The sequence below is a fragment of the Echinops telfairi genome, unplaced genomic scaffold (genome assembly GCF_000313985.2).
Source record: "Echinops telfairi isolate 266 unplaced genomic scaffold, ASM31398v2 ScPeMD7_5592;HRSCAF=6446, whole genome shotgun sequence".
NCBI classification, from domain to species: Eukaryota; Metazoa; Chordata; class Mammalia; order Afrosoricida; family Tenrecidae; genus Echinops; species Echinops telfairi.
Window position 1 is genome coordinate 43,516,563 of NW_022109491.1, and position 15,502 is coordinate 43,532,064.

At 39.9% G+C, this 15,502-nt stretch overlaps 1 protein-coding gene across 2 annotated transcripts in view; it reads right to left on the reverse strand.

Moving 5' to 3' along the window:
- The window catches only part of KIF16B (kinesin family member 16B), a 245,950-nt gene that overhangs the window by 41,817 nt on the left and 188,631 nt on the right, over window positions 1-15,502 (reverse strand). For both annotated transcript variants that reach the window (XM_004697819.4, XM_045295431.1), the window contains one exon: window positions 2,687-2,776. In XM_004697819.4, the coding sequence (XP_004697876.1) occupies window positions 2,687-2,776 (90 nt within the window). The remainder of the gene's footprint in view (window positions 1-2,686; window positions 2,777-15,502) is intronic.

The following is a 15,502-nucleotide window of genomic DNA, read 5'->3' on the forward strand; positions in this document are numbered from 1 at the left end:
GGAGGGAGGGAGGGAGAAACTGAGGAGCTGATACCAAGAGCTCAAGTAGAAAGAAAATGCTTTGAAAATAATAATGGCACAATGGATGAATGTATGGATTGTGATAAGAGATGCAAAAGCCCCCACTAAAAGTTTTTAATAAAAAAATTTTAAAAAGAGTTCCCAATATATTTTTTAAAAATTAAAAAAAGGAAATAAGGATTAAACATATGTGCAAATATGCTTGATACAATTGATGTATGAATTGTTATAAGAGCTATAAGAGCCCCCAGTAAAATGATCTTTTAATTTAAAAAAGGTACATTAGATCATTTTGTTACCATGTTTAAGATCATTCAGTGACTTTCCACTGCACTAGGACCATAATTTTAGAGCCTATATGACTTCTCTCCCCCTTTAAGCTATTACTCCTGTGACTTCTGTAGGTCTTTTCACAGGCCAAGTGGGAGCCCCCACTCCCTCGCCCCACCCCGGGACTTTTGCTGTTTCTTCTATTCAAAATATACTCTCATCTTTATTTTCATGCCTGGCTCCTTCTTCACATGTATATATACAATACACATTCCGTTCAAATGTTACCTTTCCCTGCCTACCTTAGCTAAAGCAGCCACTGCCTGCTCTCATGCCACACTCTCATTGCCATGTTTTCCCTTCTCTGTGGTCCTTACCATGATCCGAAATGACCCTATCCGTTTGTTCATGATTTGCTTGCTATGGTTCACAAACAGTATCTTACATAGGGTTAATCAGCTCCTTGTTAAGCACTTCATACAACGTGTTGAAGAACAAGCACGTTACTTTGCAGAGTAAGGTGCAACTGACCCAAGCGATGGTACTTTCAATCACCTCAAATGCATGCGGTAGAGAGTGAGGTGTTGGCAAAGAACATTGTTACTGCTGTGAACGCTAGAACAAATCTGCCATAGAAAAAGCACAGTCATGAGTGAAGATGACTACACTTCATCTCACATACAACGGGTATGTTATGAGGAGGGCCAGGTCCCTGGAAAAAGATATCTGGTTTGGTAGAGTAGGTCAGGGTCAAAGTGGAAGCTCTCAATGAGATGGACTGACAGAGTAGCTGCAACAAATGGCTTAAGCGTAGCCATATTTCAGCCACTGCATCAATAAATCTTACTGATGAGGGTCTTCCTAATTTTCATTGTGATTCCTCTTAAAAACACATTCAGAACACATGAGACCAAGTGTTCCCATCCATACTTCTAAGGGGAATTCTTGCTATTCTTCCAAGACAAATTTGTTCATTTTTCTGGCAGTATATGTATATTCAATATTTTCTGCCAACAGCATAATTCAAAGGCATCAGTTTTTGTCCAGTCTTCCTTACTCAGTGGACTGCTTGCATGTACTTATGAGGTGATTGAAGAAACACGGCATACATAGGACGCCAGCACTTACAGCCTGCCATTGAGTTGATGCTGACTCATGGCAACCCTGCAGTACAGGGTGGAATTGCCCCTGTGAGTTTCTGGGACTGTAACTCTTTAAGGAAGTAGAAAGCCCCATCTTTCTCCTGAGGAGCAGATGGTAGTTTCAAATGGCCAACCTTGCAGATTATAGCTCAATGAGTAACCCACTCCATCACCGAGCCCCTCATAAGATGCTGCAGTAAATTAGTAAAATAATGTTAATAGTAAACTTAGTGAAAACAAGCTAATTCGTATATGTGGATTGATTTGATTTAATACAAAATCCCCAAAAAGTTATGCTTATGCAAAGTTTTTCCTTAGCTGAAGTGAAATATTAACAATCAACAACTTCAACACATTTCCTCAAAAGGCACACATTCATTCTAAGTACACTTTGTTCAAAAATATTTTTTAATAGTAAACTTTTCTCTCCCAAATTAAAGACTACTTATATCTAGAACACTTGATTGTGCTCATGCAGAACAGCAACAGGGCTCTGGCAGCCACCAGGGTCAGCAGTGAGAAGGTGAAGGCAGAGAAGGCCTTCACCTTCTCACTGCTGACCCTGGTGGCTGCCAGAGCCCTGTGATCCCCACGACGATGCCCACCCACCTGCGGTATTCCTGCATTCTGCATCCTTGCTTATGACTACATGAGTCTGAAGAGGGACGTAAGGACTAACACCGGACTCATGGACTTGAGTTGGACTGGGCTGGGATGTTTTCTTGATATAGAATTACTCCTTGATATAAAGCTCTTTTTACTTCATGATATCAAGCTCTTTTTGTGTGTAAACTGCCACCTCACTTTTAAATAATCCATATTTACTGTCTAATTTTCTCCATGTCTGAGGGAAAAATATCTCATATGTCCTGGCTTCTCATTAAATAGAAGTCAGAACATTAGTATTTTTATGAGGAAAAAATACATATTTATATGGAATAATGTATTACAATATCATTTTGATTGGTTTCACTTAACTAGTGAGAATTACAAATTGATTAAAATATTTAAATTTCAGGGTAAAATATATTAAAATAATATAAATTTATTGAAATAGTACTTTCAATAACTTTTATTTAGAAAATACTTAAATTATACACAATGAAATTGGAAAAACAAGAAAAAATTAAAAAGTTATCAATAATAGATGAATAATTGAAATATAGTTAATGACATGTATAAGATGCTAATAAAGAAAAAGAGAGGGAGAGGGTGAAAAATAGAGATGATATTGATATTATTTCATAACTTACCTCTGCATACTTTAACTTCAATGTTTTATGCATTTCTCGAAAACGACTGTAACGTCTAAATATGGTCCATGTCTCACCTAGGACAGCAATCTATTAACAAGGGAAATTAAAATAAATCAGCATTAATTAGGAAAAGTAATTAAAATTAAAATATGAATAAAAAATCAAATGAAATAGTTATTAACGCATAATAATTTCAGAAACTCTAAACACTGATAAAATTGTATAAAGAAGACATAAATAATAACTGCACTCTGATTAAATCTATGTATTTGACTTGCAAACCTAGTTACAGTTGATATGTGACTGCGAAATATAATCTCCAACATAAACAGAAGAAAAGAGATCCCAGACAGGCTTTTCTGTCACAGCAACTTGTCCCTACAAAATGTCAGCTGTCGGCCACTCAATGCCACCACAGTGGATAAGACGGAAAACAGACAGACAGAAGCATCCGAAGAAAACAGGAAGAGGTGAAGTAAAGAAAGCAAAAAACAAGGGGATGGAGGATAAAGAGAAGACAATAATCTTACTATGCCTCAATGATTTTTAGTATAAAAATATGAAAATATAGTGTTTTGGGGAGGATTATTAATCCAGCTTGTACCAAGCACTGGAATTTACTCGATGTTCCTATAAAATGAGTTGAATGGGGTGTGCAATCAGAACCAGCATCAGCTGCCATCTGCAGACAAAGGAGGCTCAAATTTTAGCTCTATTTCCTACCTTTCTTTTGAGATCCAGATCTACATACTGAGCTTGCAAACATCTCTCTCCAGTTATTTCACAGGAGATGCAAATCCAGCTCTCTAAATATGCACTCAATATATCCGTCCCAGTCTCACCTCTCCCTGGTCTTGGTGGTTTCCAACTCAATTCACTGTACTGCCATCCACAATGCTCTGCTAGACTGGGGCTTTGATCCTCCCAAGTTTAAAAATCCTCCTCATCCAGCAAGAGCTGGGTATTGCTCATTTTACCTCCTAAAAATTATTCAATGTATATATTTCTGTCTTTCTCCATTGCCTCGCTTACTCTAAGCCAGTGGTTCTCAACCTTGCTAGTGCCATGACCCTTTAATACAGTTCAAGGTGTGGTAACCCCCAACCATAAAGTTATTTTCGTTGCTATTTCATAACTGTATTTTAGCTGCTGTTATGAATCGGGCGACTCCTGTGAAAGGGTCGCTCGACCCCCAAAGGGGTCTCAACCCACAGGTTGAAAACCGCTGCCTAAGCAATCATCAGTCTGTCTTTACAGTTCTGTAGGAGCCTGTATTTGCTCACATCTACAAGTTTTCCCCTCCAACCCATTCTTTACACAACTGACAAGGGGTTTCCTTACAACTCACACATGATCACTTTATCTCCCTTCTTACCGTTTCTCAGCTTCCTGCTGCTCTAACCAGATCTTTAACCTGGACTCCAAGCCTGCATGCTCCAGCATTCGCTACCTGCAGGAACCTCACCTGTAAGTCTCTCTCATTAGGGCCTTCACATACACACATTTCCTGAATGCTCATCCTCCTTCCTCCTCGAGGGCCTTTGCATGGCCATGTCCTTGTATGTGGGAAATCCATCTACATTAGAGAAACTACCTTCTTCAGAATAATAAGATAGCCTGATGCTCGTTGCTCCTGGTATATTTGTTAAAGTTGGTCCAAAAGTCACCCAAGCTTGGGAAACACTGCTGCTAGAAGTTTTAACCAGAAATTCACTGACTGGTTCTCTCCTACTCCATGGGCCCCAATGGAAGGACTACAAGACAGCTAGCACACTCCACAAGGACAAGAAGGTTTCCGTAGGGTTAGAGCACAGCAATGTGCAGTCCTGGGAGGACACGAAGCAGGGATTAAAGAAAAAACTGGCTGGAAGTGGGTGCTTGTACTATCCTATATAGTGCAAAGTTGTCTAGTTGCCAGGGAAATCCAGGAAGTTAATGGAACCACAGTAGTGTTTGCTCCAACAGTGGCAGGGGAATATTAAGATACAGCATCTCATAGGTTAGCCCATCGAGAATTGGGCACTTTGGATTTCACAGGAAGTTATACTTCACAGATATCAATTGCCACAAGCAGCTCAGGTCTCCTTTATCTCTCAGATGTCAATGTACTATAGCTGTCCTTTCCCCCACTGAAATCTTGTGCCGCTGGAAACCCAGGTCAATCACTAGCAATTATCTCCTAGAACCCCAATCTCTTTGGGAACATTCCTTTCATCTTGGCTCTAAATCCAAGGTGATCCTCCCCTGATGAACAGCTTTCCCTGCAGTCTCACCCCGTGACTATTTTCTCCTCCACACGCCTCATGAGGCTGCACTGGGCAGGGGGATAATTACCTTTGTTCTTCAATCAAATACCCACACAATTGCTTCTCTGTTCTTTTGACATCCCTCCACTGTGAAGCTCACACCTTCACACCCTATTACTCTATTCTCATTTTTATAGACGTCTAGTCACCTTCGCTGCTTCCCCAACTCCTTGGAAGCTTGGGTTTTGCTGCTCCATTGCTGTAGATCTGAACTTGATCCTTGGTAACTTCATTTTTGTTACAGATGATCCTTCCTCCCAATGTCCTGACTTCTTAATTCCCTGATCTTGCTCACTCTACTTGAAAATCACGGTCAACCATTACAATAACCACTCCTGTGCAAGCAATCTCGAACCTCTGTCCTCTTCTTGAAATTCCTTGGACTAAGCTAAATCTTACCTGGTTACATAAGAGAGGGATTCAAAAAACTCATGAAAAAAATGGAATGGAAAGCTAATGGATTTTTTGCTGCCCCCCCCCTATTTTTTGGTTGCAGGAGGTTTTTATTTATTTATTATTTTTTTAAAATCATTTTATTGGGGGTTCATACAACTCTTACCACAATCCATACATCCATTCACCGTGTCAAGCACATTTGTACGTTTGTTGCCATCATCATTCTCAAACCATTTTCTTTCTACTTGAGCCTTTGGTATCAGCTCCTCATTTTTTCCCCTCTTTTCCTCCCCCCCTTAATAATTTATAAATTATCATTATTTTTTTGCCCAAAACTTTTTAAATCTTTTTATCTGCGTACTGCATGTTTGCATTTGCCCAGCAGAATGTAAGTGAAGGACAATACACTATCAAACTGACGCTGGTCTCATTCTAAAGTCACTATAATCAGTTTTAGCATTACTCTATAATGCTATCTACCAGTAATATGACATTTCCCAATTATATTCACTTATCCATTCTCTTAGATAAATACTTATTCCTTTTTCCTCCTCAAGCCTTATTACCCATCTCTGCCCATTCCTCTAGCTGATAACCTTACTTTCTATTTCACTGATAAAAGAGACACAATTAACAGAACCCTTCCAAGTTCTCCTGACTACCCCTACTCCTTCTCTGCCCTTTGTCCTACATGGCAGCTTTTCTCCTGTTAGTGCACCAAGTTAAGGCCAACCCACCTCCTCTACTCTGGGTTCCATTCCTTCTGACCTCAGGAAGAACCCTGTGAGAAACTACTTACCTGCAGTTCTCCGTTCTCTTTGGTAGCAACGCGCCTCCCTCACTTTATTGGCTTACTCCCAGCAGTGTCCAAACAAGCAACTTCTCTTATTTAACTCCCTATCTTGACCTTCTTTCTTTTCCAGCTGCCACCCATTTCATTATAGAACAACTTTGTGAAGGATTAGTCTAAATATTATCATTTTTTCTTCTTCCATATTTCTCGAATCTACACCATTCCACCAAAATGACTCAGCTACTCTCTACCGAGATCAATCACGTCCATACTGACAAACACATGGGCTAATTTTTGTTCTTTTCTTGTCGAGATTTAACAAACTGATTACTCTCTTGTTGTAACACTTTTCTCACTTATAGGTTGCTATACTCTCAGTTTCTTTGCTGAGATTCCACTTTATCTTTCTGACCTCTAAACATCAAAGTATCTCAGGGCTTGGTCTTTGAGCATGCTTTATTTTCTACTTACACTTACTCCTTTGTTGATCTAATCCAGTCTTATAGTTTAAATTTATATGCTGAAGCCTCTCTGAATACTCATATCTCGCCCCTGCACCCAGATTCATATATCCTACTGCTTACTTAATATTCTTATGCCTGCCTACTTGGATAGCTAATATTCACCTCAAACTTATCATGGAAAAACTTATCAACATAAATCTCAACCCAAACTAAAACTTTTGAATCTTCCCCACCTCAGGAAATAATGTATTTCTTCTATTTGTTCAACTCTAAAATCTTAGTATTAACCTTGATACTTATTTTTCTCTCATACTTCATATCTAGTCAGTAAATCCTTTCTGAAAAAACTCCAAAATATATATTTGATTCATCACTTCTCATCATCTTCACTCATGCTATCTTGGTTCAAGCAGCCACCACTCTGTATATGGATTATTTTTAACCCCCACATATAATTGGTCTCCTCGCACCACTCCTATCTCACCATTTATCCTACCCTTTTCCCTATCCCAGCATTCTTTCCTGAACAAGAACATTTGTTAAAAACTAAGTAGGATCCAAGCTATTTCTTTGCTCAATAAGACAGCTTCCAAATCTGTCCCATGTCCTTCAGTATAGAGTTCAAGTTCTTTCACCAGGCTAAAAGTCTCTCTGATCCCCTCTCCCTGTCTTTGTTTCCAGCTCTCCCTCTGGACCACTGGGCTCTAGTCACTCTGGCTTTCTTAACTAGTCAGAGTACATCAAACACAGCCGTAGAGGCTTTCCATGTGCCATTGCTTCTTTCTGAAATGTTCTCTTCCCTATTTTCATGTGACTTGCTCCCGCACTTCCTACAAATCTTAACTCCAAAGTGGTTTTCCGAGGGAAGACTTCCCTGATTAATCTATCCAAACTTATACACACATCCATTTCTTATGCCAATCCTATACGTTTTCAAACCCACCCACCGCCACCTTTTTTTTTTTTCTACTTAGCACTTCTTATTAACTATGTTGGTAGATCCAAGAAGTCTTCAAAAGGTTGGTGGAAAATTGAATGAAAAGAAATTTATCAGAATCCCTATGTATCTTATTTTTTGTGAGCATCTCTCTTCCCCATTAGAGTGTAAACTCCAAGAGGACAGAGTTGTTCCCCTAACACCAAAGTACTAGTCACTACACTTTAGAAGAGTACTTGCCATAAAGCAGGAATTCGGAATGAAGAGGAAAAAAATGAAGCATCAAGATGGTTCTGTCACATATATAAAATATATATTAGATTCTAATACATCTATTAGAAATATCTACTATATTTATTCTAACAATTTATATATATATTAGATTCAGAGTGAAAAGAGCCAGCCATACAGTTTTTCACTGGGTCAGACTGTATATAATGGGAGGGGAGTAGAATTATGCACTTATATCTATACGTTAAGAATTAAGGTTATAGATGGACATTGGGCCTCGACTCAAGTACTCCTTTAACATAAGAACACTTTGTTCTAACAATCCAGCATTCTGTGATGCTCACCTTCCCAAAGATCACTGAAGACAAAATGGGTGCATAAGCAAATGTGGTGAAGAAAGCTGATGGTGCCCAGCTATCAAAAGATATAGCATCTGGGGTCTAAAAGGCTTGAAGATAAACAAGCAGTCATCTAGCTGAGAAGCAACAAAGTCCACCAGCCTGTGTGATCATGAGGTGTCGATGGATCAGGTTATCAGGTATCTAAGATCCAGAACAAAACCATACCCAAGGAGAATTGGGGGAGGGTGGGGCATGAAGTGGAGACCCAATGCCCATCTCTCAACAACTGGCCATCCCCTCACAGAGGGGTCACAGGGAAGATATGAGCCAGTCAGGGTGCAGTAGAGCACTGATGAAACACACAACTTTCCTCTAGTTCTTTGGTGCTTCCTTCCCCCCACTATCATGACCTCAATTCTACCTTACAAATCAGATTAGACCAGAACATGCACACTGCTACAAATAAGAGCCTGAAACACAGGAAGTCCATGATAGATAAACCCTTCAGGGCCAACAATGAGAATAGAGGAGATACCAGGAGGATTAGGGGAGGGTGGAGGAAGAAAGGGGGAATTGATCACAAGGATAAAACTAGAAACCCCTCCCAGGGGGACGAATAATGGAAAAGTGGGTGAGGGGAGACGGAGGATGATGTAAGATATGGAAATAATAATCTGTAACTTATCAAGGGTTTGTGAGGGAAGGTGGGGGGATGGAGGGGTGGAAGTGGGAAGCTGATATCAGGGGCTGAAGTGAAAAAAGAATGCTTTGAAAATGATGATGGTGGTATATGTGCAAATGTGCTTAACACACTGGATGAATGTATGGATTGTGATTAGAGCCCCTAATAAAAGTATTCAAAAAAAAAAAGAAAGTCCTCAGGCTGGCCTCAAGAAAGTTTTACATAAAATAAACTGGTCAGCTAGTTTGGGTAGTTTGGGCCTACAACGGTTTCCCTTTCCATTTTTGAAATCTGATTAGAAAAGTAGTTTCAAACTCACTTCTCAATTTTAGATTTCATTGCATTTTCACATGGTGGCCCCAGATTAGTGCCTTTATAAGAGATACTACTTTCTCTAAAAACTGGAATAATCCAAATATTGAGCATAATATAGCTAATGACACAATGGCAGCATATCCCACGTGATGTTCGGGCAGCACAGAGATAAAACTTCCAACAGCGTGAGCTCTGGAAAACATCCAAATGAACTCATTTATGTTTTCTTGAGAACAGTGTATAGTCCTATGGTGGACTACTGGACGTTACCACATGCATGCAGAGTTGGAAGAAGACAGAACAATGACACAATTATGGAGCGAAATAAAGTTATCAAGAGCTCTGCATTTATTCCTTGGAGATGGGTTTAGTGATCTCTGTAAAGAGAGCAGAAAGATCCTTATCCTTGTTGTGTGTAATGAGTTGAGCAGTGTTCCCTTAAAGTTCCTGTCCTTCTACCGAGGTTATCAAGGTAAGGCTCAAAGCAAGATCATACTGAAATAAGTGCATTCTGATAAGACAGAAAAGGACACACAAAGACAGAGAAAAGGTGGGGGGCAGGATGTAAAGATGTAGGCAAAGACTGAATCAATGTGTCCACAAATCAAGAACTGCCCAGGAGAGGTATGCCACAGAGTCCTTGAGAAGGAACCAGCCGTCTCCACACCTTGATTTCAGACTGCTGGCTTTTCCTTTCACTTACTTATGGTACAAAACCGTTATAGGGGAACATAATACAAATATCATGCAATTCAATAGTTCAATCCTATCAAGAAGAGCTGTACAATCATTGCCACAATCAATTTTAGAACACTTTCTTGTACTTCTTGTTACTAGCTCCCCGTCTCCCCTTAACCTCCCCTGCCATACACCCAAGGAACCATCAATTCAGTTACTCTCTCTATAGAATTACCCACCCTGGATTTCATGTACTGTAAATAAGACAAAAACAAAGAGTCAGAAAAGCTAATGAGGAAATAAAATAGGGCAAAACCCCAGTTGAAAAAAAACCCAGAAAATATTAAAAATGAAAGCAACTTTAAAATGGGCCTAAAGGGATATCAATTGATAGGTAGCAGGTATCAATTGATAGGTAACCTAACGACATCTGTCATAATCTGCTTTCCAGTGCGCTCCTTCTGATGGCAGGGCTGCTCCCATCCCTAGTGCATGCTCACAGCGGATTCCCTGCATACTTCATCCATGTATAGTTTCCCTTCACTTTAGAAATAAAATAGAATTGCTAGACATTTTAAACGGGTCAAAAGGGAGATCAAATCAGATGTTACACTGTAACATGCCAGTATCCACCATAATCATCTCTACAATATTCTCTGATAATGGGCCATTCACATTCGACTGTAGTCAGAGGGAAATCACAGGAGGCTAAATGTATGTGTAGATTCTGCACATGTATTTTAGGCTTCCACTGTCATCCAGCAACCAAACAACCAAACTCATTGCCACTGAGTCAATGCTGATTCCTAACAACCCCGGCGGGTTTCCCAACAGTAACCGCTTACAGGAGAAGAAAGCCCAGTCTTTCTCCTGAGGAGCAGCTGGTGGTTTCAAACTGCTAATGTGGACCGCCATCCAACACGTGACCACTGTATCACCACAGCTCCGAGAGCCTTCTGCAAACCAGGAGTTATCAATTTAGCTCTCATACTGTTCCCGGCTTTGCATTTGGATTTATATTATGTACAATCTTTTGATCACACAGGCTAGTGTGTTTCTCCCATGTGAATTAAGTTAACACCTCACTTAGAGGGTTGCTTGTTTGCAGACAAGCCTTTTAAGACCCTAGACACTATTCTTTATGATAGCCAGGCATCATCTAGTTTCTTCAACATATTTTGCTGGAGCAGCCATATGTCTTCAGTGATCTCTTCATGAGGTAAAGCATCAAACAGGGCAATTTCATAAGATCTAGTTATTCTTAGATTATGGATAGAATTAAGTGCAATCCCTCAATCCATTCACATATCTATGGGTTATACATGCCCCTGGTTTATCCCACTGACACCATTGTCATTTCATTTCTGGCCTGCAACTTTATGAGAATACATTTCAGTTGTTGTAAATCACTCTTTGTGGTATTTGTTCTAGTTATCCTAGAAAACTAATGCACTGCATTACTCTGGTGACTGGAAAGGTCTGTCATTAATGAGTAATGATTGTTTTAAGAATCACTAATACTGTGTATGTAGTAAATTCTCAAAAGATGTTGAAAATGCAGAAAAATTTTGGGATATCTTTGATTCTAATGCTACTACTCAAAAATCTCTTTCATAAGTAGATTTCCATAAAGGTCTTAATGATTTTAGTTTTTCAGTCGATCCTCTAAAATAGTCATTTACAAAGTGTGATCTCCAACTAGCTGCAACAGATTAACCTAGGGACTTGTTAGAAAATTTCAGGACCCAGCTCACACCTAATGAATCCAAAACCAGGGAAGGGAGGGGATAAGGTAGAGCAAACTGTTCTTTAATAAAAATTTCTAGGGATTCTGATACATATTAAAGATTACAGATTCCAACTATAACATAATGCTAGTGCTGTTGCTCCCAAATCAGATAAAATCGCAGTGCCCAACCTCATGCCCCAGAAAGCTCAAAGTCCTTAGCAGGGCTTTTCAGGCTGACTATATTCTATGTACCCCACATGTCTGTCAATTTGTCATACTGTGCTGCTTCTGTGGTTCTGTGATGCTGCAGGAAGCTGTGCCATGGGCATTTCCAATGTCAGCACAGTCGCCCCCAGTGAACAGGGGTTTTATTTGGCAGCGCTTCCACACTAATGACAGACTACAAAAAAGGACCTGGCTGCACACTTAGGAGGAATTAGACACAGAAAACCTTAGGCATAGCATTGAAATATTTTTAGCTACCAAAGGCCAAATGACTAGAAGCAGAAAATTGTCCAGGATAGTGCGGGAAGATGAGTCCCTAGTGGTAGAAAGCACTCAGAAAATTACAGAGGAAGTGAGAATAGCATGAGTGGTACAAAGTCTGAGAAACAAAATGCTCTGGCCCTTCATTTGCTGATTGGATATAACTAAAAAGGTTGGAAGAAATAAGGAAAAGCTTCAAAAGTCTACAAATAACTGGAACTTGGACTACTAGAAAGTACAAATATAATAAAATCAGAAGTCATCAAAAGTGACATGGAAGACATCGATATCCTAGGTGTTAATGAGCTAGAATGAACTGATGCTGGCCATTGTGAATTAGAAAATCCTATGATTTACCATGCTTGTAATGATACAATTGGCACTGCGTTCATTATCAACAAGGACACTTCAAGATATATTTTAAAGTGTACTATTGTCTGCGATAGGATTATATCTATCTATATTCAAGGAAATCCAATAAATACAGTTATTCAAGTTTAAACAAGAAGCACTAAAACTAAGTGATGCAGAAATCGAAGAATTAGACCAACTTCTCCAGTGTGAAATGGATCACACATGCAAAAAAACCTGCTGATAATTATTGGAGATTGGAATGTGAAAGTTGGAAACAAAGAAGAAAAAAACTGAAGTTGGCAAATATGGTCTGAGTGATATGAATAAAACTGGAAATCACATGACAGAATTTTTTAAGAACAATGATCTGTTCATAGCATCTTTTTTCAACAACACAAACAGCGACTATACACATAATTTCTCCAGATGGAATACCCAGAAATTACACTGACTATATATTTATGGAAAGAAATGATGGAGAAACTCAATATTAGCAGCTGCATTCAAGCCAGGGGCTGAGTGTGGAACAGACCACCAATTGTGCATATGTAAGCTCAGATTGAAGCTGAAGAAAATTAAATCAAGTCCACAAGAGCGAAAATACAACCTGAGGCTATCCCACCTGAATGACAGCGGTTCTCAACCTGTGGGTTGCGACCCACTTGGGGGTCCGAACGACCCTTTCACAGGGGTCACCTGACTCATAACAGTAGCAAAATTACAGTTATGAAGTAGCAATGAAAATAATTTTATGGTTGGGGAGGTCAACACAATATGAACTGTATTAAAGGGTCGCGGCATCAGGAAGGTTGAGAACCACTGATTTAGGAAATCTCAAGAACAGATTGATGCACTGAACACTACTGACAGATGGCCTAATGAATTGTGGGAGAACATCAAGAACACCATCTTTGAAAAAAACAAAAGGTCACTAAAAATATAGGACAGAAAGAAGGATCAAAATCCACATGAGAAGAGATGCTGAAACGTGCTCTTAATCACAGAGTAGCTAAGGCACATGGAACAAGTGATGAAGTCAAAGAGATGACCAGAAAAATTCAATGGGCTTGAGAAGACAAAGTAAACTATTATAATGAAATGTGCAAAGACCCCAAGTTAGAAAACCAAAAAGGAAGAACGTGTTCAGTAAATCTTAAAATGAAAGACCTCAGGAAAATTGAAAAATCAAGCCTCCGGTTGTTATTCTGAAAGATTCTATGAGCAAAATATTGAATGATGCTTGAAGCACCAAAATAACATGGAAAAAATACACAGTCACTTTACCAAAAATAACTAATGGGCATTCCATCATTTCAGGAGGTAGGATGTGAGCAAGAACCAATGGCACTGGCCATCAAGCTCAGAAGCAACAAAGCCCACATGGAAGAAGCACACCAGCCTATGCAACCACGAGGTGTCGAAGGGATCAGGTATAAGGCATCATCAGAACAAAAAATCTTACCATAGTGAATGATGCGGAGAGTGTGGAGTGGAGATCCAAAGCCCATTAGTAGGCCACTGGAGATCCCCTTGCAGAGGGGTCTCTGGGAGGAGATGAGCCAGTCAGGGTGCGATGTAACAACAATGAGAAATACAACTTTCCTCTAGTTCCTAAATGTTTCTTCCCCGCTCCCACTACCATGACTCGAATCCTACCTTGCAAGTCTGGCTAGACCAGAGGATGTACATTGGTACAGATAGGAACTGAAAATACAGGGAATCCAGGGTGGATGAGCCCTACAGGACCAGTGGTGTGAGTGGCAAAACAGGGAGGGTAAAGGGAGAATGGGTAGGAAAGAGGGAACCGATTACAAGGAACTGTGTGTGACCTCCTCACTGGGGGACAGACAACCGAAAAGTGGGTGAAGGCTTATGAGCATCCTCCAATATGCAGATGACACAATCTTGCTTTCTGAAAGTGCAAAGGACTTGAAGCCCTTTCTGATGATCAAGAACTGCAGCCTTCAAGATGGATTACAATTCAATGCAAAGAATAGCAAAATTATCAGAACTGGAGCAATAGGTAACATCATGATAAACAGAGAAGAGAATGAAATTGTCAAGGATTTTCTCTTGCTTGGACCCACAATCAATGCTCTTGAAAGCAGCAGTCAAGAGATCCAAAGAAGTGCTGCATTAGGTAATTTGCTACCCAAGACCTCTTTAGAGTATTGAAAAAGATAGAATGTTACTTTGAGGACCAAGGTGTGCCTGACCCAAGCCATGTTATTTTCAGTTGCCTCATATGCATGTGCAAGTTGAACATTAAATAAGGAAGAATCCATGCATTTTAACTGTGCTGCTGGTGGAAAATACTGAAAGTAACATGGACTGATAAAAAAAGTCTGTCTTTGAAGAAGTACAGCCAGAAAGCTCCTCAGAAGCAAGGTTGGTGAGACTTTGTTTCAAGTACTTTAGACATGTTGTCAGGAGAGACCAGTCTCTAGAGAAGACATTGCACTTTCTAAAGTATGGGGGAGTGAACAAGAGGGAGACCCTCAAGACTACGGCCTGACAAGGTAGCTGCATTACTGGGCTCAAGCATAAGAACAATGGGGAGGCTGGTGCAGGACTGAGCAGTGTTTCTTCTATTAATGTCGGGGTCGCTAGGAGTTAGAACTGACTCGATACCACTTAATGACAGAACATTTTATGTTCCTTACTCCAGCTCTCCATGGACGAAAAACCGTATATTCTACACAACTTAATGCAGAAATATGTCACATTCGCTGATGATCATCGTTCTGCTAACTGGCCTCCTTCCCACCTACTCCTAGGCATCGTCTCCATGGCAACGAGTGGTGGTGGTTGAGCGGCTCTGAGGCACTGTTCAAGCCTGAACAATTTCCTTGGACGTATCTTCCCTCCTCTCTCCCTCATCCCCGATCTTTAGTATCTATTCCAATCTTTGATCAGAGCACACATCCCAGAATAGTCATTATAGGTAACATCATGATAAATGGAGCAAACATTGAAGCTGTCAAGGATTTTGTCTTACTTGGATCAACAATCAATGCTCATGGAAGCAGCTGTCAAGAGATCAAAAGACGTGTTGTACTGGATAAATCTGCTGCACAAGACCTCTTTAATGTTTGAGGGGC